This window comes from Seriola dumerili, unplaced genomic scaffold (genome assembly GCF_002260705.1).
Source record: "Seriola dumerili isolate Sdu_G_001 unplaced genomic scaffold, Sdu_1.0 BDQW01000149.1, whole genome shotgun sequence".
In the NCBI taxonomy this organism is placed as follows: domain Eukaryota; kingdom Metazoa; phylum Chordata; class Actinopteri; order Carangiformes; family Carangidae; genus Seriola; species Seriola dumerili.
In genome coordinates, this window is record NW_019174404.1 from 3057243 (window position 1) to 3081530 (window position 24288).

Genomic DNA, 24288 nt, shown 5'->3' on the forward strand with positions numbered 1-24288 from the left:
GGAAACATCTTCTCTCATCTTCTCCCCACCCCAAAATCCATTTTCTAAATTTTCTAGCAGCAGTCACAATCACTCTGAGTGCCCACAGTAACCTGTCTCTCCACCCAGCATGAAATTTTAATGACACCTGCAGTCCACGGGAGCAGAGGAAGCACCGCTCACTGTGTCAAACAACTGCAGTTCCAGGGAGGCTGGGACGCGAGTGTGTGCTGAGGGAGGGGTGGGGAGGATGGATGTATTGAGGACGTGGTTGTGTGTGAGAAAGTGGAGTATGCTTGCATGGCTGTATTCATTTATGGATGCACATCTGTGTGGTTGCTTTCGCCCATTACTGATTAAAAGGTCTGCATGTGGCTGTTAATGTTTAATATGAGGGTTTATTTGTGCAGAAATAATGAATAAAGAGCAGAGAGTTGCTACGGTGGCATATTTGCAGTGTGTGTGCACGGAGGGGCCTGCAGTGGCACCAACTTCCAGGTAACAGGTTAGCTACTGTAACTGTGGAACCGTTGGTATCTTGTTATTATTTAATCACGTTTAAGTCAGTAGTTTTTTTGTTTGGAGCTTTCAGAGCTGATCCATAAAAACTATGTTTATGAAACCTGACAGTTTTGGTTCCAAGTTAATTAAGAGCACAAGTTTAATTTTGGGTTCTGCATAATCACACTGACATTTGGAGTAAGATAACTAAAAGCTAATTTATTTATCTAGACAGGGGTGGCACATTGTTTTAAACATTATTTTAGATTGTTTACTTAGTCTTATGTAGTCATATGAAAACACCATTTCCCAAGGCCTAAGACTTTCGCTGGCTAATGAAATTATGCTTCATATGATGAATGAAGATGAAGATGATGTTGGATTTATGTTAGCTAATCGTAGCTACTATTTTTTTGCCCTGTTGTCTGACATTATATTGACCCGCTCATAGCTCTGGTCCTGTAATCTTAGCTGATGTTGGCTAACTAGTGAGCCAAGAAATAAATTATACTGCACAGTAATACGCTGCATAACTTTGATGCTCAGATAGATAAATTGTATTATATATCCACATTTGCTTGAAGACAGTTAACCAGTGAGAGAGAAGTGGATTCCTGGCTTCAAGCAGAAGTACTTAGTTATTATGGTTCAGATAGTTTCCTGCAGTTTAGATACACACCTGCTTTAGAACAACAGTTAAAAACAGTATGGTCATGGTATAATGTACAGTGTGAGGGGTGTAAGAGTAAGCATGTACTGCATGTGTGAGTCTGTGTATTTCTGTGTGTGTTTGTGCTCACCTCTGCCAATCTGGACTGTTTATGGCTGACTTCATGTTTGCCTATGGGCGCCAGCTGCTGCAGCGTGTTGCGGTTGTTGGTGAGCGCACGTGTCAGCCGCGCAAACTTGGTCCATCCTGCAAAGACGAGACATTAATCAGTGCTCAAGTCACAGTCATCACAGCTGCATCACACTTCAGATCTCAGCTGATGAAGAAAGAAAGAATGGCACAGTAAGACAATGCTTTGATGACCAAATATAAAATGTACCTTTGCTACATTTACAGTAAGTTTATATACAACAAAACTGCAAATATGTTTTGTTGGTTAAGAAGCAAACACTTCAAACAGCAAAGAAAAACAAAAATTTCTGAACCTGCTTCCTCATTTGCCACCACTGCTGACACAGTTCCCCAATTCATGACTCCAACAGAGGCGTACTGTGGTTCCAAAATATTCCCACAGCTTCCACTTGTACTTGCCACTAGAGGACTGACAGGAAGTGAGTTTTTCCCCAGTTGATAGCTCATATTTACAGTACACCCAACATGATGTGAATGCAGCACGAGCCCTGCCTTCATGGCAAACAACGCACCAAGCTCAAAGCGTCCTTGAACACAACTGAATCTCCACCAGCTGCAGGGTTTCTGCTCTGCAGCCATCCAGCATGCTCTGACCTCTACGTGGATGTGGAAGCTGAAGGAGAATTTCTCCTTCGGGGGATCAACACCAAAGAAATCACTGAAAATTTAGCATATGGTTGTCTAATAAATATGAAAGCTTAAGGGAGGAAAGCTACTGTCTGAGATCGATTTTCAAGTTTCAAACCAATGATATTTTTTATATCCTTGTCTCAGTGTGGTTACTGCTTTTACCACTTGTACACTAATTTTGTATACAGTGTTTGAGCTAGGACTGTCTGGGTGAAGTAGGATCAACTGGGTCCATTAGTACATTTCTATTGAGTAACTGCTCTATTTAAGGTAGACAATGTACAGTGCTGAAAAACACTATTTAAACAAAACGAGGATATTAGACACACGTTATATTAGACATGACTAATATTGATTTTGATTACATAACAGAGAATTAGAACTTATAGAAACTATAAAACCCTTTGATTCACCATGGGACTTCAAAGTTCAGTATCAAAGCTGATCAGCTTACTTTTAGTGAGATAATAATTGAATAACTGGGACACTTTAATGTTACTGTGTAATTATTCTCAAAACGAACAATTACTTTCAAAAGTGTCTTATTTAGTGATGACTGTTGTGTAAGTCACATCTGACAGTTAAAGTTGAAGACATCAGACATGATCTAAATGATCCTGTTGATGGCTGCAACTCAGTCTCCACTTTGGAGTTAGCTGAGCTATTTGTAAGTCTTGCTGTCGCTACATAGCTAATGTTAGCATTATCAGCTGTTTACTTACTAGTCTTGCCAAGAGCACCGGCTCGCAATATGTGTTTACTTCGTAACAGTTTAATTTTGTAATTTGGCAAACAATTAATCATGAAATTATCACTGACTGACTGACTACAGCTGATGATATCGAAAAATAAGAGGCTTGCCAACAGCTTTGATTGGGGCTTTTATTATAGGGGGAGCAACTGGGTGTATAGAGGTCAAGGGGACAGGTTTGGTTTTCAGGGAGTCACTGCTGCATGACAAGCCCTGGATCAAATCATTTTATTCCACAAATATCCATTCCTTAATATATTCTTACTGTGACAGCTGATAAGCATCTTATCATGCTGTCTTGAGAAGTGATAGTTTATTATCAGTGTTGTGGAAATACATAGCAGGCTTTATGAAAAATTATTATACTGTTTGAGCAAGGCCAGTATTTCCACCTCCTCCTCCTCTTCTTTTATTATGATATTAAACCCATTAATGCAGAACATGAAGCTGAGTGTTCATGTGTTTTAGGCTGAAGTTTCTCTAATTAATACCAGCCTGTCCGGCAGTGGTTATTCTCTTGCCGTGGGGCTGACCACACCGCTGCTGAAAGAGGCCGAACACAATTTGGGAGGACGGTTTGCTCTTACTGTACTGCTCTAAAAATAAAATCAAATGTTTGAAAGGGCAGAGAGTAGCGCATCAGAGGCACACCAAATACAGTAGTCACACATCATGATCGACCCGGCCCTTTGAAGGGACCATTATGAATAAAAAGTGGACTTTGAAATAGCTTTTAACCCTCAGGCCTCCAGCCGCCTGACCCTTTCATTTTCTGTTCAAATGGAGGCAGCCATTCACTTCTGTGTGCAGTGGTGTGAAAACTGCAAAACACAACATGGCACTGAGACCCATATAGGATGGATATCAACAAAATATACAATCTATTCAAAGCTTATTCTGAGCAAGTCCCAATCACTCAATTTTCCTTGAGGAAACTGTTGTAGTGGCTGCTGTGTAGCTTTCTGTACATCTTCAGCTTCACTGCGGCGTCTTTTATGTGATCTGCTAATGCTAAAAGTTGGCACTGTAAAGCCATAGATAATAAGCCTGGGTGCTCTTAGCCAAAAATGGAGATTTTTTTTAGATCATTCCTGGAGGAAAATTGCTGCAGTAGTGCTTATGTAACTCACTGTAAATTATTGTATATATTGTTGGCTGTTGAAAAGTATTTCAAATAGCCGAGAGTCATCTGAGCCTCAGGGAAGACTGTCAATTAACTTGAAGAACATCTTAAGAACATCTATGCAAGTACTATACATTGAAACAGAAGCACTGCCACTGGATTCCGAGACGTTTTCAGAGTTTCATCATCTACACTTTTAAGTGAAAATGCTATGTTTTCTTTTACCACTGCTTTTATCTGATAGCTGTAGCTGGTTTGCACAATTTACTAGATTTTGCATAATGAGCTCAAAAACATTACCACCAATAGGCAAAAACTTTGTATCTTAGCCTTGTTTCAGCATAATGACATATAACAAAAAAAGAAGAAAAACAAAAATTGCAACAAGTTCTTCCTAATTTTGGACCTTCAACGGCATCTCAGCCTTCCTCAGTGAAGTTTTCTGACTTCTCATGGAAATGGTATAAAATATCGTTCACATGATAATTTACAGTACACAGCCCTTCTCTTTCTTTCTCAAAGTACCATTTACAAGATTGACAATTAAATTTCATGCTCAATTATTTAATAATTTTCGAGGATTTTTCCGATGTGTGTATAAGTCTTCAAATGAAAACCTTGTATCTCAAGTTAAGGGGTTTTTTACCACTGATGCATTAAAATGAACCAAGTACATGATGACACATCAGTAATTTGAACATTATTTACCTGGTGTAAAGGACATTATTCAAATAAAAACTCTCATGGCAGGAATTTATTTTGAAGAACAAGAATAAAAGTTTGCTCCAAATGTTGCTGATTCTGTCAAGAAAGAGAGAGCAGAGACAATCTCTCCCTGGTAATGTTTATTACAATAATTGTGAATGTCATAAAATGTCATTTCAGAGGTTAAACTAAAGGTAGCAGTAGAAAGGAGTAAAACACTAGAGTACAAAAGGTTATCTTCATCTGAGTGACAAAGTTACAACAAAAGAGAAAAAGTGAAAAACAGAGGAAAATCCTCCACAAGAGCTACTTTCTGAAAACAAAAAAACAGTCCTTTTTATTTTTGAATCTTCAGTGAGCCTCAGTAACTTTTGCTAAATGAGCCCCTCCCTTTAATGAAGTGCAGAAAACTGGCTCAGAGTGAGTGGAAAAGGAAATGACAAACAACAACTATCAAACTCTTCATCTGGCAGTAAATTAGGTATCTGCTTTTAGTTGGATTCTGGTGATAAGACACTGAAACATTAATCTGCTAAACACAGTGGACCAGTCTGACTCAGCAACATCTGCAACATCTGGGTAAAACAGAAGTTAGCAAACATCAGATAGTGGTTGTACCTGAACAAGTTAGACTGTCGCTGTAAAACATCTGAGTATACTTAAGGATGGATGCGTCTTATTGGTTATAAAGTCAAAGATGATAAAGGTAGCTAGGCTAACTGCTAATGCTTTTACTGAAGCAGAACTTTGATTTCAGTGCTTTTACTCGTCATGGAGTAGTCTTCAATTGTGGCGTTACTCCTTTTACTTAAGCAAAGGTCTTGAGTGATTTTCTATACTGCCCATACACTAACAGCCGTTGCATAATTCACTGTATAGTGTGCATTTATTATAGAGTAGTACAATGCCCTAATGTGTTTGAGCATAATAGCAAAGCATTGGCACGGAAAGCAAGCCAATGTGTTCTTATTCAGAGCCAGAACCACTTTCACCGTGAAGTAAAATGGAGGAATTTGTCTTGGCGGCACTCATGTAAATACATGCTGACAGCTTACAGGTCTCCGCCGTACATACTGACACAGAAGGACAAAAGGACCTCACAGAGCATGAAGAGAAACTGCAGGACAAGTAAATAAGAGGTCTTTTTTCACAGTTAATAATAATGCTCCTGCTATGGTTCCCCTCAAGAATGCAACGCTGCGTGATTTATCAGACTGGAGCACAATGGAAGTGGAAATAAAAAAAAAAAGTAAAAGGCCTGAGCTAAAAATAACGGGAGAGCAGAACTGGTGCATGCACCACCAAAGTGAATTCTGAAATAAGATTTTGATCAGCAGTTCCACTCCGAGGACGGCTCGCACAAAACTGTAGAGCACGACAAAGACAACGGAGTGGTTTGTCCTTCAGGAGACACAGACACGTGTAGAACACCTGATAAGCACATGTCCAAATTTAACATCTTTCTTTTAGAATCAGCGGGGGAGGCCCATGTTATACTGCCCTGACTGTGTGTGCACTTACAAACTAAGCTGGGATACTGAAGGAAAGGTGGAGTGTGGGAGAGTTCAGGTGTGTCACTGAGGTTATCACATGGATACAGCTGCATTAACAGTCCATGCAAAAGGCTGATTTACATGTTTGTTGATAAGATGTAAGAGGGTTGTCTTCATTTAACACAACCGCAGCTGAGTTCACACCTAACATGTTAGGTTGTTTACTTTAATCTGCATCTGGTTTCATTATCTATGGTTTGGAACATGGGTACTGAGCTGCAACCAAAGACTAAGTCAGCAATATTAGCTTCTTTGTAATTGCTATTTCTATTGCAAGGTATAAGAATTAATGTATTTTCATTCTGTCCATACAGGTAAAGGAAGCCAAATTCCAACATGCCAGGGGCCTGTTTCACAAAAGAGATTTGCAAGCACTCCTCACACACAGGTCTAGCATGATGGCATCACATTTCACAAATGGTGGTTGCTTCCATATTGAAGATATGGATTTTTATGTCCTATGTGTCATAGTGAAAGGAAATCACCTCATGTTGTGAATTTAGTGAATCAGTCCATTGGTTGGTCGGCTCAAGTATTGGTCAAACTCTGGGGGACAACTCTGGCCAAAAGCTGGCTCAAGTGCAGTTACCTTGTATGAACTATGAGACTAATTAATTAAGCCAAACCGTTTTTATAATTAGATCAAAGGTCAATTTGTTGGGTAATATTATTTTTATTTGTTTTCAATCCAAATCAGTTTCTCAAATGGCATTTTATTGAAAGATACAGTCATTGAATTCCATAAAGTAAAACTCCTTTCAGTAATTCTAAGGTGAATATTGCAGCTTTTGAACAATTGCATCAAGCAAAATGACTGAATGACAGAATTCAGTAGTAAAAATGTTCAGCGGCTTTAAGCCTGAAGCTCCTGTGCTCTTGCCTCAGTCTCGTCACTCATCATGATCAACTGTCTACCTGAAATGATGTCTTGTCTGAGGCTGAGCCGACATCTGCCTGTGAAGCTTCTACAGGTGCTGACGAAGCAATAGTAAAGGAAAGGAATAATACAGCAACATGATGCTGAGATTTCTTCCCTGACACATTTAGCTTTGTTCTTTTTGTTGCTGTTTTCCTACACTGATGGTGCTGAGAGGATTAAATGAACCTGCTCTGCCGTCTGTGGTCTCACCTTGATAACCACGACCAGCAGCCACAGCTCATGGTGCTCATCTAAAATACTCTAAAATCACTGAAAAGGCACCTGTTGAGTCATATGATGGAAATAGCATAAATCTGTGCTTTTCATGTGCTCAGCTGATGATATACCTCACTATCAGGTGAACAAAACTGGCTGTTGGCTCCACGTGTATGCCAAAAAAAGTGTTAACAATACAGAATGTAGTGCACGGAAAGGAGAGCAATTTGAGGCCAAACGGAAGCATGAACACAGGGTCACAAGGTGCAGACAATACATTTAAAACCTATTTTGTTATTTTAAGTTGAGTGGTGGACATCTTCAGCAGACCAGGATCTCTCTCCCACTTGGCTGACGCTGACATGTTGTGGCGTGCTAAGCCGCCCGAGCCGCCAGAGCTGCCGGAGACGGAGCCAAGAGCAAGTTTTGGTCTGCAACACTAGCAAACTCAGCTGCCAGAGCCTGTGGCGATGAATCTCCCTCCCTCACAAATAGCCTATCCCACCCCTCTAATCAGCATGCGGGTTAAACTGCAGCCCACAGTACGCTGTTCTGTGACACAGCAGAGTAATGATGTGCCCTCACTGTGGCCCCAAACAAGCTGTACTGTACTGAAATACACATAGTGTACTGGCTGGTTTCAGTCTGGCTGCAGCACGTCAGTCAAACCCCCGATAGCAATGTGCAGCCTTGTTGCCAAGGTGATTTTGTTTTACTGGTTTATTAGGGTTTATGAATGTCTACAATAAACATCTGTTTAACAATGCAGTTAACTTTTGTCTTACTACTGTGATGACATTTTACCATTATATACAAAGTATGACAACTGTGCAGAATCTGTCAACTGAGGAATACGATCTGCCCATTATTTTCTCAATGTATTGATTAATTGATTGGTCTACAAAATGGCAATTTCCTGAAGTCAAAGATGATCTCATCAGTTTGCTTGTTTTATCCAGCTACCCCAAACCCAAAGAATTTCAGACTTTTATTTTGAAAAACAACATTAACAATGAACTAAGTATCAAAGTATTTACAGATTATTTTCCTGTTGATTAATCCATTAATAAATTAATCATACATTTGATGTTTTTGAAAGCTCTGGTAAAAGTTTGTACGCAGCCTTTGAGTTACGTTTTTTCTGTCAAAGAAAATGTTCATATCTGCAAGACAAAAATAGGCATCAAATCATTTTCAGATTTCACACTGATCAGATTTAGATTCAGATTTGTACCTTGCATCTTTAATAATCTGTGTTTCCTCTCATTATTGTTCAGTCTGAAGTGTGTTTTTTTTTTTGGTTTTTTTTTACAGTTACTATAAAAACAAATCTCTTTTGTGGCATTGAACACAACCCATGACCGGCTGATAACTGCTACTATACAATATATGTGGTTTGCTACACCACACACACACACACAAACACACACACACACACAAACGTGCACGCACACACACCGAAAGATTTTTCTAGCTCAGCTACAAATAAGAAAATTGTTCAATAGAAAGTTCGATAACTCGCAGTTGCATCAACAAACCCCAAGCATGCTCCCTCCCTGACTCATAAACAGTCTACCATGTCCCTTGATAATGCAGCGTGCTACAAGCAACAAACAGCCAATAATTTAACAGGTGTGTTGTTTGGTCACACAAAACAACAACAGAATCATGGAGTGAGAAAATGAGTGCAGCTGGAGATCTGTGCAGGGAAACCATCCCGACCAAGAGCGGGTATACACCAAACTTATTTCATCACCTCAGCTGCTTCCACGCTTTGGATCATGCAACATGTCGTCAGTCTCGACCAACATCTGCTACATCACGACAAACAACCCACAGGCTTCACAATAGAGAGGTGCTCAGCAACAACACAGTCCAACACAACATTAATATGGTACAAGGACACCGTGGACTACTTTTCTCCTGCTCTGTGATATGAATATTTTTTATTGTGATAACATTTTTGGTCTAATTTTCAACAACTTAAACTCAAGTAAAAATTAAGGAGATCAATGACAACGAGGAAAATATGTATTGACGGTTGCTTGGGCTAAGATGAAACAAACAAAAAAATTTTTTTTACATTACAGGTTATTTCAGCCTCTAAAGTATTTATACGTTGCTTAACATTTTGCTGGAGAAAGTGACGTATCAACAAATCACAGACATCTGATGACAGAACTCAGTCTGAATGTTGTCAGCAGAAGCTTCATCTGACTCACACAGACGTCAACACACTGATGTGACAATATTAGTTCCACTCAAGCACTAATTACATGTTCAACCCATGTTATTCATGTGTCGCTGAGCGCACATAATGAATTATTAAACAAATCACACGACACACTCAGGGCAGGTCTCTGCAGTGGGGAGCTTAGGAGGGGGCATCACTGCATGTGTGTGCACGTGTTTACATTGAGAAGGGGGGAAGGGGGAAGGGGTGGGTGGGGGATCCTTGTCAAAGGGCAAACACACCCGCTCAGTGGCGCCAAGAACGACTCCCAGGGCGGGAAGCTGACACTGTGCATCAGTCAGGGCATGGAGGACAACACCGCCACCCACATCTCCTGTGATTCCTGACAGCACCACAACCTCCTCAAACACAACCTGACAGCTCGAGACGTTCCCACATCACAGCGAAACAAGACTTGACTCCCTTTTTTTTTCATCCAGCTGCAGCTTGGAATGAAATAAAGAGCGGAAAAAAAGATTTGTCGCAAGCAAAAATGAAAATGTTCTGAGACTTCGCAGTGGGAGAAAAATGACAGAAGAGGAGGAAAAGGGAGAGAGTGAGGAGAGAGATGGAAAGACGAAGGCAGAAGGAACACAAGGAGGTAGAAGAGGAGGAGAAGAGGTATAAGAGGAGGGATGAAGAGGAGGACAACAATGGAAACAACGGTTGAGAAAATAAACGGGAAAAAAAAAGGACAAAGGAGGAGAGTGATAGGAGTATCAATAAGACCAGAATAAAAAGAAGGAGGAGGAGGACAGGATGACACGAAGCCAGGGGATTAAAATATCAGGGTGGAAGATGAGTGAGAGGAGAAGAGTAGGAGAAGAAAAGGTGGAAAAAGTAAAAGACAAGATAAGAGCGTGAGAAGAAATAATAATAATAATAATATGAAAAACATAACATTAAGGAGGAGGAGAGGAAAAAAGATAGATAATTAAAATATCAGGGCAGAGGAGGATAAGAGAGAAGGTGATTTAGAAAAAGGCGAACAAATACTATAAAAAACAGGATGAGGACAGCAAGAGAAAAATAAGTAGGAAAAAGACAGGATGAGTATAAAAGATAAAGGAGGAGAAGAACAAAAGCCAGGGAGTGAAAATATCAGAGAGGAAGATGATGGCAGAGGAAGAAAATGAAGTTGGAGGAAGGAGGATGAAGAAACATAATTATATGTCCCACCAGGAGCCAAAGTGGCATTACATTACATACTGGGGCATCCAGCCATGTCCTAATTTGGTTCCCACTCAGAAATTTTGTCACATGTCAGCCCCTGTATCGCCGCCCCCCCTGTAACTCTTTACTATCTAATAAAACAGAAACAGCATAAAAATAATCTTTCCTGGTGTCTCCGCACACTAAGCTGCACATCATGTACTCAGGTTTTCAAATCCATCAAAGACTTTTGGTCGCACATCGTTCTCCACATGTCTCTTCTTAAATTCTACTGTGAATTATCTAATAATAAAACAACCCTTCTCCAAAAATAATCTTCAGGAAAAAAACAGAGAGAGAAGTCGTTGTTTGTGCAGAGATGTTTTGAGGAGCAGAGCCTTGTGGCTGTCGCAGAGAGACGCTCACCTTTGGTGGTTTCGTCTTCAATTGGCTGCTTGAAGAGGGTGATGTCCTTAAACGTGCAGAGGAACAGAACCACCTTGTCGTTCTCGTTCCTGATGGGAGCCACTTGCATGTAGAACCACACTGGACTTCCTGCAAAGACATCACAAGATCTTAGCTGTGTTCTCCTAATTAGGTCCATATTTTTTTTTCTTTCAATTGTTTAGTCTTTACACAGTGTGATAATTTGGTGAGGAGTTGCCATCACAATTTCCTATAGCCCAATTTTGTCTGACCAACAATCAAAAACACAGAGATGATCAAGGGGCCCCTCCTTCACCTGATTTGTCAGCACATTTGAGCCATTTTAAAATTGATCTTTTCTTTTTTCTTTTTTTTTTTACTGTGTTTCTGCCTCACACTCCTCCACCCTGCAGTTTTTTTCTGGTAGGTGATCCAGAGACTGGGACATTTGGGACTATTTTTGCCTGCACTCTTTGACCATTGTGTTCCTCACCAACACAACTGATACAGATGCTCTAATACAGCTGAAGCATCTAATACTTTTCTACCCAGGTTGACCTGTTGAAGTTATATTTCATCCATATTTCCAAAAAATTATCTGACCTGGCAGAAAAAGCAGTGGTTGAAACTGCTCAGCATTAAACAGATATGATCATAATTTTTGTTTGAAATTTTATCTGTTCCTTTTCCAGTAGAAGGAAAATAAAACACAACAGGTTTAAACAGAAGATGGAAGAACTTAAAAGATAGTATAACTTGATTAATAAAGAAAAAATCTGACATAACATAGTTTTCAGAAATCTTTAAAAACAGCTCATGAATATATATATTTGTTTAAAAAAAAATAAAAAAGTAATTTACTAAACAGCTGGTTATAGTAGATTTTATCGAACAGTAGGAAATAGTGTAATGTAATAGTAATGTTTGAGGACTATTTTCAGCGGCGGATTAATGCACATTTGGTGCCCTAGTGAGTATTTGGGGCAACAGGGCGGTGTGTGTGGGACTGAGTCTAAATAAACTACAGTGTGTGTTGATGGTGATGAAGGAACATGTCACCAGTGCAACAGCGCAGCTCACTGATGTGTGTTAACAGGTTCTGGATGACAATGGAGCTCTATGGCTCAGAGGAATAAGATTCATCAGGCTTTCATACACACACAACACTTGTTAGTTGGAGACATGGATTATTGGTTTGAGATCTTCACATGGGATTTGTTGACAATTAAAACTCCAGCAATACATTGTTTTATACAAATAAATACCATTCAGTGTAACAAATCTGAGCATTTGCTCAAGTGTTGAGCTGAACAAGGCAAGTGCTATAGCTGAAAATGATAATGGGTGATAAATGTTCACCAAGCAAAAATGACAAAAATCAGCTGCTTCCATTTTTTAAAATGTGATAATTTCTCTTTTAAAACCTGACGATGTCACCTTGAGCTCTGGCAAACTCTGATGGGCATTTCTCATTTCATATTTAATTTTTTTTAATTTCCTGACATTTTATAGACAAGTGATGAATTCATTAATCAAAACATCAACAGAGTAATCAATAGTGAACGCAGTGGTACTAGGCATTACAACAATCTAAGCAAGATGTCAGCACTCACTGTTCTTTCTGTACAGCAGGATCTCGAAGCAGTTGGACTCATAGTTGTCGAACGTCTGCCTGACTTTGTCGATGGTCTTCTTGTCCGTCAGCTCTCCGTACATAAAACTAGAACAGGAAACGAGTGACATGAGAAACAGCAACAATTGATTGTTTCCTGACCCTTTAGCCTTTGAACCCTGTTATAGTATATCCCATATACTTGTAATGGCATTCAATCTGTTATCTTACCATAAAGATTTCATTAAGTTTTATGTTTGGTTTTTAAACTGAGTAAATTGATGCAGCAGCAGCATAAATTCAGCTCTCAGTGAAGGATTGAGGATTGGTTTTGGATTGGTGCAGCAGGCGTTTCCGGGCATGATTGTAATTATTCCTTAAAGGGCCGAGGACATTTTAATCTCTGCTAATATAATTACGCTGAGTGATTACTTTCTTTCCCAAGATCCACAGAGAGGTGAAAATAAACAGTAAACAGTGGTTTGTTTTCCCTTTGTATGGCTCCAAACAAAAAACCACATTGATGATGGATTAACTCCAGAAAGTGTCTGGGAGAGAGATGATGCTCTGCAGTCGTTATATGGGTTCACATTAGTAGCCAGCATGGATGTGTTTGGATGTGGAATCCCAACATGTTGAACGACTGCCAAACTACTGCAGTGAAAGCTGCTCACTGGGTGTGTGCTGAAAATGTTCCCTCCATTTTCAAGCATGGTTAACCATAACACACAAAGAGGTCAAAGCTCCAGCAACACTTGTAATATAAAGAAGACGACCCTGCCCCCACCTTTTTCCCATCCCATGCATTGTGATCAGAATGTGACGGGATCTGCCAGGTAGGAGGTAGTTTGGCTCGCATTGTGGTCAGATTTCAAGAAGGTGTAAATGCAGTTTTTGACACCTGCAGACAATTTGCTGCCACCTCACATTTCTCACACGCAGGTTTTGATCCTAATATCTGATCTCAATGAGGATAATGAGAGTGGATTAAAAATAGGTGTAAACGCAAAGGTAAGATTGGATCATTTTATCTGGATACAGATCGTATTATCATACCAGGTGTAAACAGGGTATTTTAAAATGTTCTTTATAATCTTATATCTGTATCTTTTGTAGTTGACATCCTCGGTAAAAGGTTTTTAGACTTTTCAGACTCTTAATGGAAACTTTCTGCATTAACAGAAAAATGTGAAAAAGTTATGGTCCCTCCCACACTGTTTGACTGACAGGTGATACAGTGATGTTTCCCTATAGCTTCAACTTCATATTTTTTAAAACTTAGTATAGCTCATTCAGGAAAGACAAGTGAACAAGAATGCAGATGCTTTATAGAGTATAAAAAAAGAGACTTTGATGTTTCGCTAACCAATGAAATCAACTTATAGCAGCAGGGAGAAACCAAACAGGTGAGGTCATTTGAATCAGCTTTGGCAAACAGATCCCAGTCATCATCCAGAAAATTGGATGATGATTGAGAGGTGGAGCCCCCAAGAGGTGATAACATTACAATGATAATTGTCTTCTTGCTTGAACTTGCACTTAAAGTTCCACTTCACATTTAAATTTTATTATAGCAAGAATAATTTAGATGTAAACTTGGTGATGTTGAAACACTATAATAAAGTAAGAGGGACTCATCTTTCATAATTAACAACCACTGCCCATAGCGTCTATACAGCCTCAGTGATTCCCAACCTTTTTGGCTTGTGACCCCTTAAAATTAATTACTGTTTATTTGCGACCTTTTGTCACAGGTTGAATATGAGAGAACCTGAATTAAGAGTAGTTCCACCAAAGACTGATAAGAGACCCTGAGAAGAAAAACTACCCAGAGATTAGAGGAAGAGTAAAAACTTTGTAGGAGAACCGTCTCTTTTTTGTAGCAGAACTCTTTCTTTCCCATCATTAATCGTCTTGACCCCTCAGATTTACCTTGTGAATCATTAGAGGGTCCTGAGCTCCTCAGATTCCTTTCTTTGTCCCTTTGCACTACAGAACATATGACCCTTGTGTCATTATATGCATCAATGATATATCTGAACCAATGCCACAAAGTTCTCCCCTTGTCCTGACATCAAAAGATGAAAACTTACTCCCCCCAAAAAATGGCATAGGCCCTGCTTCCAGGCCTCTGACTTCCATCACTCTGGCAGCAGCCTGCTAGTTTAAGCTCTCGGTGGGCTCCTCTCTCTTCTCGGTGTCAGATCTGAGCGGACTGTCAGTCTCAGTGTCCTCCTCAGCCCAGAGCAGCACGCAGTGGACGGATAAATCTCACTGCCCCCTATCCTCACTTAGCTCAGTGTCCAAGGGAGTCTTTTTAACCGCAGGCTAGTCAAGGCCACCACCCCCCCGGTCGAGTCTGAAAGGCGCCTGAGGAGAGGAGTTGTCCTTTGGAGTCAAATTTTAAAACATCTTGACTGACAGGCGAGCAAGACACCGTCCTCGAGCTGGACCGGGCTGAGCTCCCCTGGCAGCTTTAAATTGGATTCATTTCAGAGTCTCGCTGAGCGGTGAGCCATCTCCCCCTCTCTCTCCCTCCCTGTCCCTCTCTCTCTTTCTCAGAGAGTGGAAATGCCAGATGCTGATTTTTTTTTTTTTGGCAGGATGACTCTGCTGAGGTCCACACTTCTGCTGCGTGGTATCGAAGCAGCTCTGGAGCAGTAAACCAAGTTAGTAGCATGTAAACAGCTCTCAAGAGCAGCGCTGTGTGGTTTTAATGGTCACTTCGGTGGGAGCGAAGCAGGGAGGTACAAAAAAAAATTGACACTTTTTAATCTTCTCTCTTTCGCCTTCTCTCTCTCTATTTCTCTCTCTCACTGTGCTTAAATAATGGATGAAACGGAATAAAAAAGGATGTATTCAGTGGATTTTTTTTGCAGGATAAATGGAGCACTTTGAAAAGGACATGGTTTTAGTTTTAAAAACAATGACTCATTGCTACTCTTGGGTGGTTACAGAGACGCTGGTGTTGTAAAAATATATTGGTTTTCATAAGCTCCACTTTAACTGAAGCATTTAAACAAGAGCTAAATACGACATATGCCCACTATACATTCAGCAGGAAAGTGTATGCAAATGTAAAGGGAGTATAAAGATGAAAGCTAATGCATATTTAGTTACAATGTGAATGCACTTACAATAAAACAAGATAAACCAGCCATTATCGCTCCATTAGCAGGCTGTCACTAATAATGCTTTAATCTAACATAAAACAACAATAATTGTGCTCATTTACAATACTTAAAGCAAACAAATGTCTTACCTGCATGTGCTGCTCTTCTGCATGACCTCAGCCCTGTGGAAGCCAGACAGTTTGCAGAATCCGTCATTGCTGTAAACTACAGGCCACTCCACAATCTGGGCGTTTCCCAAGAGGAAGCTGGTCTCTGACAGATTGGACAGGACAGAGGGAGAGAGAGAGAACATCAGCCCCAGTAACAGCATCAAATATGAAAAACTAGATGCAAGGCTGCAAAGCTTGTCAGCCTCTAGAGAGGACTGTGCAGGAAATGTTTTACACTGGTCTAAAGTCAGTCATCAAGTCTTTGGCTAAAGCGAAAGAGATGGTTTCACAAAAAAAAAAAAAAAGACAGACTAGCTTTGTGCCTAAAAATAAAGATGGCTCCGGCCATGACACTGACATGAGCTAATCAACCTACTGAAGCATGCCTAGTTTATGGGTACTGAGAGATAGAGCATGCATTTTACATGACTGACAAAGAGAAACTCCCTGCATGAAGACAGCACACATTACAGCTGCAGCTCTGGCTGTGGTATTTGTTGGTGGTACAGTAATGTGGTGAAGGTGTGCACATGGACAGGTGGCTCAAAAGAGTCCGATTTAAATGTTCCGTGGCCTGTCGCTATTAAGATCTAACCATCTGCTTTATAAATGTGAAGATCCTTGGTTTATAAAGCTGCAATACACAGATAGTTAGGTGTAGATGTTTGAATACATCACAAGTAATTTCATGATATTTCAATAGTAGTATTTCAGGAATGTTTAATGAATGTAGTAATAGTACAATTGATACTGACACTGACATATCCACATTTTCTACATGAGGATATGAGCTTGAGAAAAGAAGCAGCAGAAAAACATTACATCATTACTCAAGGTGAAGGTTAAGTTAAGAAGGTTCTTTTGTCAAATAGGAATGTGAGTTTACGATACTACATAAGGTTTCAGCTGTTAGAACTGAGCAATGATGCTCGGCCATTCAGAATAAATGTGTACTATATATATATTCATCACACCTCTGGACAAAGTGATTAGAAAACAAAGACTTGGGGTGAGTCCCACCAACCAGGATTAACCTTAAATAACATAATTTCATCATCTGTTGCACCAACACTTTAAATCTAGTTTTAAATTAAACGAGTTGAATTGTAAATATTGAATCTTGTTTCAGTTCTGTATAAAATCAGATTCAAATCTATCTCTGAATGAACAGGATTTAATTTGAATTGTGCTGCACAAATGGGATTAAATTTAAAATTAGTCAATGATTCCAAACTGTTTTTCTTTGACCATGGTCTAACCTAGTCTCAGTTTAAACTGTTGGAGTAAACCATCCTTATGCTTTGTTTCTGGTGTTACAGTCAGGACTACAGCCACAGCTAAGAAATTACATCAACCCTCAGAAAAGTTCTTACAGTGGAGTCACGCTAAAGAGGAAACACTGCACAGACAGTATGAGGAAGATGGATTACAGTGGGAAATACCTCTCTGAACGTACATAAAGGGAGTATTATAGTAAGACAGACTTCAAAAACTCTGAATTTATCCTTTAAAAGCCACAGTCTCCTGTGTGCCCTTGGAATAAAGCTGAGTAAGACTTACTTCAAGACAGTCAGTTTGACCTTTCAGCTCTCCTCTTTAATGCCAATCAATTACTAATCTGGATTTTCAGCAAATAGTGGTGGAAAGGTTATGATTTTGAGGTAATTTAATTGCTTGAATTTTACCTTTCAGTGTTTCACTTAGTTAATACACAAGGGTCCCCATTAAATAAGTTTTAATGTGTAAGGTCATGTCAAGCCAGTCCTAAACCTTTAAATATTAGGCAACAAAATGAGGATAAATCCGTGCAGCACTGTCTGCAGGCTGGCAGCTGAAAGGCTTGTTTGAGAGAGGGTGAGGGGGGTGGCAGGTATCTCCTTATTAGCAAAAATTAACACCACCCCCCACGAGCTACAGTGGAGTGAAAATGTGAAAATACAGACAGGCATCCTGGGTAACACCAGACAGAGGAAACATCTTCATAACCACATAGATATCAATTATTCATATTGATGGTGGCAGCATGGTCACCAGGGACAACAATACAGGTGGTTTTTAGGCTGTTGAACAATTAGCTCTCAAATAACATGTTTTTAAATGGATGAAAATTAATTTAAAAAAGCCTTAGCCCACCATCACAATGACCCCTTGGTCGTCTTAATGCTTTTATTAAAGGAGCAAGTAAAGGAATGAAGTTTGATGCTGAACTCAAAACATTTTTTCTGGACTGGTAAGTAAACAGCTGTTAATGCTAACATTAGCTATGTAGCAATAGCAAAACTTACAAATAGCCCCTTTAAAATAAACTATTTGTAGCATGGCACTGCAATTACAAGACTCAAAAACTTCTTACAGTGTGTTTAAGGACACTCAGACGTTCACAAGCTGGCAGTCGGCTAGCATATAATGACACCCCAGAAGATTTCAGCATCTGACTATGAAGTCTCAGATGTTTGTGTGTCCTTCCCAAAAGACAAACACAAATACACGAATATGGTGACAACAATTATATGAATTTTGAAGCTTCTTTCCATAAAAGATTTTCAGCTGATTACTATTTGATGTTGTATTAAAGTTTTCCTCATAAGCACTGAGAAAAGACAACTTTTCAAAGCAGTTCCATAAATATTACATGACAATGACTAAATGTTCACTGCAATAGATCCATAACATCTCAGGCTAGATTCAAATCTTGCAAGTCAGACTGGCACGAAGTTGACCCAATGGCTACAGAACCTGAAAGGTCAGAACAGTATCTCCTGCTTTAGAAAATGGTCAGCACTATGCTAAGTGACTCAATTTGTGATTAATGAGCTGAAACACTGGCAAAACTGCCCATAATGTTCTTCAACACCTTCCAGATCTGCTGCACCAGTAACTCTGGCAGGTAATCACTCATTGTTAGAGAGCTTCATCTTTTTCAAAAAAATATTTGGCTGGTAAAAGAGTGAAAACTGTAACAGCACATGGCCCAGAAACACAGTGTTTCCCAAAGTGTAGTGTACGTTTACAGCAGGGAGGAGGAGCCTGTGGTAAGGATAACATTTCTGCAGTGAAACACAGACAGATGAATTCCTGCAGGTGTGTCAGCAGCTCTTCCAGCAAAGGTTTCACTGCAGGTTTTTACGGACTGATGAGTAAAATCATCCAACAGCACACTCCATTGATTTTACTGGTCAGCCATCTGATGATATAAAACAATAGTAGCTATAATAAAAACCTTCTAGCTGTAGTCAGGGAAAAGCCTCTGTTATATCAGCAGTGGACATCACTGACAGAGTGAAATCCAATTCTTAATAAAAAACACCAAAGTTAGTTCTGTGTAACAAACTGCTTCAAATAATCATGTGGCCACATAAACCGGGAAAACACACAGAACTACATTTCAAGGCAAGCACAGAGTAAAGTGACCTGTCATAGTTTAATATTAATTATTTGAGCTAAGGTGCAACAGGACACTGACAGGATGCACCTGAAAGCTACAGAAGACGACACTGGTTTACTGTGTATATACTGGCAAACAGCTAAGACTCATCATTTTCGTGTTTCCTGCTACAAGAAGTGTAAGAAAGGCACTACAGTAAAGAAGGTCCCTTGTGGTTCTGAGAACTAGTCAGAAAGTGCTGTCAGCGCACAGAAAAAGTTCTGAGAAAAAAAATGTGGAGATAATGCAAATGACTGAAATTGTTTTTATAGCGGTCAAGGCGTCAAAGATGACATTGAAAAACTTAACTACAATTACACTTCAAGGCTGCATGCTTCCTTCAATCAGCCAAGCTGCAGGAAATATGGTCACAATCTCCCCATCCTGAGCTACTTCGCTGAATAATATTTTTACAGAACATTATGATGTCACAGTGAAGTATCCTATCCTTTATCTTATTAATATTCAGTCATATCATAATTTCCTAATTAATTTGTGAGTTATAGCCAAAAATGTGTTTCATGACATCACAGAGACTTTTGACCTTTGACCATCAATTCTTATCAGTAAGATTAATTGACCGTCTTATATGTTAGAGATATGTCAGTGAAATATGTTCTGATTTTAGAAGACGTAATTTTGGGCCCTTAGAAATTTTTTTTACATTTTATAGACTAAACAATTAATCAATTAATTGAGACAGCAGCTGATTGATCAGCAACTATTCCAAAGTAAATTCAAACAAAACGGACAGACATTATGTGAGAGCTTTGGGTTCTGGATTCTTGGTTCGACAAAACAGGCAGAACACACATTTTCATGGACGTTTTTCACAATTTTCAGATATAATATGGACCAGATGATAGATTATCAGTTAACTGAGATAATACTCATCAGATTAAAGAAAACTGAACACAGCCCTACTGTGCACATTTGCCTACATGCAACCAAATCTAAAATTTCAATCTTAATCTGATGAAAACTGAGCCAAGTCTGACAAAAGCTGAGTCTGCAATGTCCTAAAACGGCCACTGTACAGAGGCTAAACCCTTTTGATTTTACATAACAACACTGCTTCTTCTCTGGCACCTCCCTCAGGACAAACTTTTACATTTTCTGCCCCACTTGTGGTGAAGATCTAAGAACAGAAGTGAAGCTGTCTCTCCATTTTTCATCCACCAAAAGACATAGGCTCACCTACCACAAATCACACAGGACTGCAGTGCATTGTGGGTAAGGTGTGAGAGGGTCACACCTTTAACAAAACAATCCACAACAATATCGGCTTCATCTGTTCTCTGCTCCTCTTTCCAAACAATTACTTGTGTGATTTTTCAGCACAAAAAGGAACCAGAGTTACTTAAATTTATCACCCTCGTGTCTGAAGCTGCAGCCGCCTGTGTGCCCTTTGAAATTAAAGAGCTGAGTAAGACTTAATACAACATACACACACACACTCAAAAAAAACCCAGAATCATCTTGACCTTTTCTGCTCTCCTCTTTCATCACAATCAATTACTTAGTTGAAGCAAGGTTCAACCAATATGGTAGATAACAACACTGGCTGCTTCAAGACCTGTGGAAAAGCCTCTGATCCAGCATTCAGACCATGGCAGGACCTCAGGTCTCTACTGAAACCCACTGATGGGATTATTTTAGCTTTAACAGCTCTGATTCAATCGGCAGGAAATTCTATGATGGGCTACATGAGACCTTTTAATTTCAAATGACGGCAGGTTTCCAACCTGTTTCTCTGCAGCTGTGATCAGAGAAAAACTAACACACTCCAACCATTTGCAGAGGATATTGACTGACTGCATCCACTTAATGACTTCTTCAATACATGCAGATCAAAACTAAATTCATAAATCTGACAATATACAACACACGTTGATTATTGCACGTCATGCATTTTCTGCACAACAGTAACTGTTTTGTAGCTAAAGATGAACAGTTGATTCATTTAAAATAAAATAATGTAGCCTATGTGCCATGTGTCTGCATGCGTTGATTTGTCTTCTTGCTACTTCCCTGCACAACTTGTAAACAAACTGATCTGGTCAGTCCTGTTTGAGCACTGATATCCATTCTGAATTTAAGTTAGAAATAAATAAATTAAGTCCTTTTTCTGGTTGCTTGGCTACATTCAGCGATCTCTTGGAAACTCTCTTGGGACAAAATTGGAATTGTGTATGTGAAACGTGTATTTTCCCTTACTATGATGGGTGGATTTACTAATTCAGGTACAGTATCAATATTTGTAAAATAATATAATATCACATGATAGCACCTTGAGTCAATGATCTACAGATTTAAAGCTTAAGTAGTTTGGAAGATGGGATCTCTTTGTGGACTCAAACTGCTGTTTAGGTTTCACACTTGTACACAAAATGTATTTCACTTTGACTTTCACTTTTGTGTGTGTCGCTTTTTTATCCCCATTTATTTATTTATTCATTTTAATAAAATTTTCTATAATTTAACTTTTAGTCATTACCATCGGGGCCCGAGGAGCCCCAGAGACCCTGTTCACTCTGTGCCTGTTGGTTTGTGGTCAAGTACTATATTGCTGATTTGTGTGGGAATGTGCATCACTAAAGCTCAGTATCAAGTGGACAGTTGAGATCTGTCTTCTGTACTTGAGGCATATTCCTAATTATATATGCATTTAATGAAATTATCACAAACAGGGAGTCAATAGGGGCCCACAGCTCATTTTTTGTCCACTTGTTGGTAAATCTGGCCCCCTCTCTCAGCCCAAAATGATGTAAAGGTTTACTTGCTGACATTTTTGTCACTGTTGACTGTAAAGAAACATCTTTGCTTTGAAGTTGGGGAAAATCTCAAAGGCTTAAAGTTTTATACATTGTTAATCTGCTTTTGAATCGGTGGAAGTATCTATATCCATACCAGCAGGTTTTCAAATCAAAACCAAACTTCAGCAGTCTACAACAGTCAGAGGTCAGAGTCTATGTTAAACCACAGGCACTACAGCACCATTTCTTTTACAATCTGAAGTGTTTCTATCAGTGTTTATTTGTTTAGATGTCTCAAGAGTTTAAATCCAGTTTTCATTATATTTTTGTTTTGTCTGTAAAGTAACAAGAACATCTTCTTTCAATTAATAAAAAGGTCAACGTAAATATCAAATATAATTATTAGTTGCAGCCTTGTGTCTGATACTGAATAACACAGAAAACGCCTAACCCTGTGGTTCAAGTGTTTCACTGCTCCTGCAGCATCTGATCTGATCTGAGGCCACTGAACAGTCCCACAACAATCTCCACATCGTCTGCTCTACGCATCATTCCAGTCAGCTGCTTGTGTGATTTCTCAAGCAGAAAAGAAACACACACACACACATACACACACTAGACCAACTGAAACCAATGGCTCTCCAATTAGCGCTGAGAGCCTCCTGAGGGGCCACACCACAGTCCCGTGGCTGTCCTGCAGGCTTAAACCCCGCGATGACAGTAGAGAAACACATTTCTGGAAAAGTCTTCTTGACCTTACATCTCCACCCAACCACCACCCACAATTGTGACTTTCACTCCGGCCCGTTTCTCCACTCACTTTTCTGGGAAGATCAAAGAGAAAAATCAATCTAATCAGAGGAGAGAGCGCTGCTTTCGCAGGCCGGTGCCAAGTCCAGGCGCAGTTTATAGCGCAGATAGAGAAAGTAAAAACACAAGCTGTGTGCAAAAAACAAACAAAAAAAATTACCACTGAGTATAGTCAACACATTAAGATGAACCACAGCGCAGCTATTTATTTTTCAAACCAGCAGATCTCTCATTTTACTGAACAACGTGTCACTTTCCCCAATAAACAAACCGCAGCTACAGTATTATATAATGACGCAACATACACGAACTCGGGCTTATTCGTTTCAATCACGACTTCCCCATTATGGAGGAAAGTTACTAAAAATACTACTAATATTAGTAATTATATGATGAAAAGGCAGAGTCGACAGTAAGTTAATGATCAGCCGGCTCCAGCTTTATTGGCTGAGCAGGTGTCAGTGTTTATTAAACACAAACGGGCGAGTTAATGACCAAAATAAACTTTTAATTTGCAGCTAATGACGCGGTAACACATATAATGATGTCGCACAATCTGGAGAGATCATTTGCATAATTTCATCTCGGAAAGTCAAACAGAGACTAATGTACTGGGGAATAAGACGGTGCGTAAACTGTGGCTCCGAGTGAGCAGCTTCAGGGAAACAACCGCCGATATGAGCAAAAATTCAATTCTATTCATCTAAAAAAAAATTCACGTTTCCCCCAGTGGAGACAGTCTCTTCTATATATGACTTTGGTCAGTTTAACGTGACTTATAATGATGTATAACATCATAAACACACACGTAGCCTTAGAGAGAGGCTAAACTCCGTCACTGCAAATAATTGCGGGTAGAGAAGTGAATTTATGGCGGTTTATCCTCTGCCAAACCTCCGCCGTGAAACCCCAAAAACACGCAGTATTCCAGCTGAGTCTGGGTCCGAGCCGTCAGGTGAAACCAAACACAAAAAAACAAGCCTCACTCCGACGCACGGACTCACCACTTGAACGCCGGACGATGTTCTCCAGAAAAGTGTTCTGCGGTGCCACAAGCCCTCTCTTTCCCCCGGGCATCCTGCTGCGGGCGGGCGGAGTTGGTGTCGGTTAGGGTCGGTGGCGGTGTGTCTGCTGCTCGGAGGTCGGTACTGACGCTGGCTCTCAGTCGGACCGATGGAGAAGCTCATTGTAACCGTGCGCTCTGGATGCTCGTGGCGCACTGAGCCACAGCGGCGGCACTGCATCTCGCTGCCTGCCCGGAGCGCCAGGACGCATGCGTGTCTGCTGTTCTGGGCTCGGTCCTGAAAATAACGATGCACTGATACGTTCAGGGTTTGTGTAATAAATGATTTA

At 39.9% G+C, this 24288-nt stretch overlaps 1 protein-coding gene across 1 annotated transcript in view; it reads right to left on the reverse strand.

The window, feature by feature from the left end:
* The window catches only part of kcnh5 (potassium voltage-gated channel subfamily H member 5), a 128286-nt gene extending 104274 nt beyond the window's left edge, over positions 1-24012 (reverse strand). The window contains exons 1-5 of the mRNA XM_022750594.1: positions 23940-24012; positions 15925-16048; positions 12664-12770; positions 11051-11179; positions 1281-1396 (exon numbers count right to left, since the gene is read on the reverse strand). Of these exons, the coding sequence (XP_022606315.1) occupies positions 1281-1396; positions 11051-11179; positions 12664-12770; positions 15925-16048; positions 23940-24012 (549 nt within the window). The remainder of the gene's footprint in view (positions 1-1280; positions 1397-11050; positions 11180-12663; positions 12771-15924; positions 16049-23939) is intronic.
* Positions 24013-24288: the final 276 nt, after the last annotated feature.